At 36.5% G+C, this 2,140-nt stretch overlaps 1 protein-coding gene across 1 annotated transcript; it reads right to left on the minus strand.

Moving 5' to 3' along the window:
• Positions 1–747: 747 nt before the first annotated feature.
• On the minus strand, positions 748–1,809 carry LOC104216686 (uncharacterized). Its single transcript, XM_009766795.1, has 2 exons — positions 1,683–1,809; positions 748–1,523 (listed from the first exon to the last, which is right to left on the minus strand). Exons 1-2 carry the CDS (start codon positions 1,807–1,809, stop codon positions 748–750), a joined length of 903 nt encoding a protein of 300 aa, XP_009765097.1.
• Positions 1,810–2,140: the final 331 nt, after the last annotated feature.

Raw genomic sequence — 2,140 nt, forward strand, 5'->3', positions numbered from 1 at the left:
TCATTTGTGCAAAAGGAACATGACCCAGTCTATGATGCCAAAGAACATCATTTTTATTTATATGTTGGTTACTGTTACAATTTGGTAATGAAACAGGATCATGAAGAGAATTCAGAACATCTACATGTGCATTCAAAGAGAAATTATGTACTTCAGCTATTGTATCAAAACTAGAAATAGATGAATCAGAAACAACAGGAGAAGGAATAGGTTGTTTAATACTGTCCATCACATTTTGGGAAGTAGATGCAGGGGAAGTAGGTTGGTTGAAGTAAAATTTGTATAGTCCATGGTCCATTCTACCAAGCTCTAGAAGCTTCTTCATAGAATGGGTCTGTAGAAGTATACAAGATTGGAATGTGAATAAAACATAACATCTGAACTGATCAGTCAGTTTACTTACTGAAATCAAATTATAGTGGAAAGAAGGTATGTATATAACATGATGAAAGTGAAAGAAGGCAACAAAGTAAGAGATCCAGTACAAGTAACTTTCACTTTGTAACCATTAGGCAAAGAAACTAGATAAGGGATAGGTAGAGGAGTAATATTGAAAAGAAGGTTCTTATTTGAAGTCATATGGTCAGTGGCCCCAGAATCCACTATCCATATCCTTCCAGCTACATTAGTCAACATGCGCACATTAGAGGTACCATTCAGACACATAGGTAGGGAAGAAGAACTACCAGCAAAGTTTGTTGAACCCATGATGACAGGTTGAGATGATGATTCGTTGAGACCAGATTGTTAAAGAAGGCTCATCAGTTGAGTATATTGTTCCTTGGTTAAACCAGGTATTAATGAATCCTCAACATGTGAAGGAGCATGATCAGAAACACCAGGAGGCTGCCCTTCAACAGTAGCAGTAGTACCAAACTTTTTACCTCTTGTAAACTTAAAGTTCTGAGGAAACCCATGCAACTTGTAACATTTTTTAATTAGATGGCCAGGCTTCTTGCAGTACTTGCAGAACAGTGAAGCCTTGTTGTGATCAGGATTGACCCTTTGATTATACTGATCAAATTTCAATTTATGAGAATATTGTTGTTGAGGGGAAAATTGAGGAGGAAGCTTGTTGGAATTTGCATGGAAAGAAGCTGATTCAGAATAAGCTTGTGGACTTGGAAGAACTTGTCTTTGTTTTTCATCTTGTAGTATATTATAAACATTATCAAGGGAAGGCAATGGGTGCATCATTAAGATATTGCTCCTAACTCCTACATAAACTTCATTTAGGCCCATTAGAAACTGATGAACTTTATCTTCTTCCTTTTCTTTCTTGAGACCTTCTTTAGCAGCACAAGCACAAGCATTAGCATGACTACTAAGCATAATCTCCAGTTCATCCCAAAGTTTTTTAAGCTTATTGAAGTAAGAAGCAACATCTAGGGATCCTTGATAAGTGGACGACAACTCTCTTTTAATCTCAAAAACTTTAGTCCCACTAACAGTCCCATATCTATTGTTTAATTGTTTCCAAATACTCTCAGCTGTTTCTGAGTATTGTACACTCTCAGCAATGTCTGGAGATAATTAATTGGTCAACCATGATATAACCATGTTGTTACACCTATCCCATTGTCTATATTGATGAGAGGTTTCAGTAGTTTTAACGCACGATCCATCTATGAACCCTATTTTATTTTTAGCAGACAGAGAAACTATCATATTTTGCTTCCAACCCCCAAAACTAGTCCTAGAAAAAGGAACACTAACAAGAGACACTCCCGGCACATCGGAAGGAAGTAAGAACAGAGGACTAGTAGGTTCAGGAACGTAAGGACCAATATTTGAACTGGAATCACCCATGATTGTCAACAGAAAGCAAAAAAAAATGACTGATCTTCAACAAATCTTAATTTCTTAAAACAGAATCAACGAATATAGAAAAATAGGAAAGAGTGTACCAAGCTTCTTCACGACCTGAAGAAGTAAAAAAAAGGCCTTGAAGATGAAATGCACAAAATTGCTGAGAACCGAAAACCCTAGCTTTCGAAGAAAATCCTCCAAAAAAAACTCCGATTGAAGAAAGAATCACACAAATTCCTTAGATGTTGATGACATTCCAATATAGGCGAGTAACGAAACCAGTAAAAGAGACAACAAATCGAAAAACTTTGACCACTAAGATCAGATGAAG

Source organism: Nicotiana sylvestris, chromosome 6, assembly GCF_000393655.2.
Source record: "Nicotiana sylvestris chromosome 6, ASM39365v2, whole genome shotgun sequence".
NCBI lineage: Eukaryota > Viridiplantae > Streptophyta > Magnoliopsida > Solanales > Solanaceae > Nicotiana > Nicotiana sylvestris.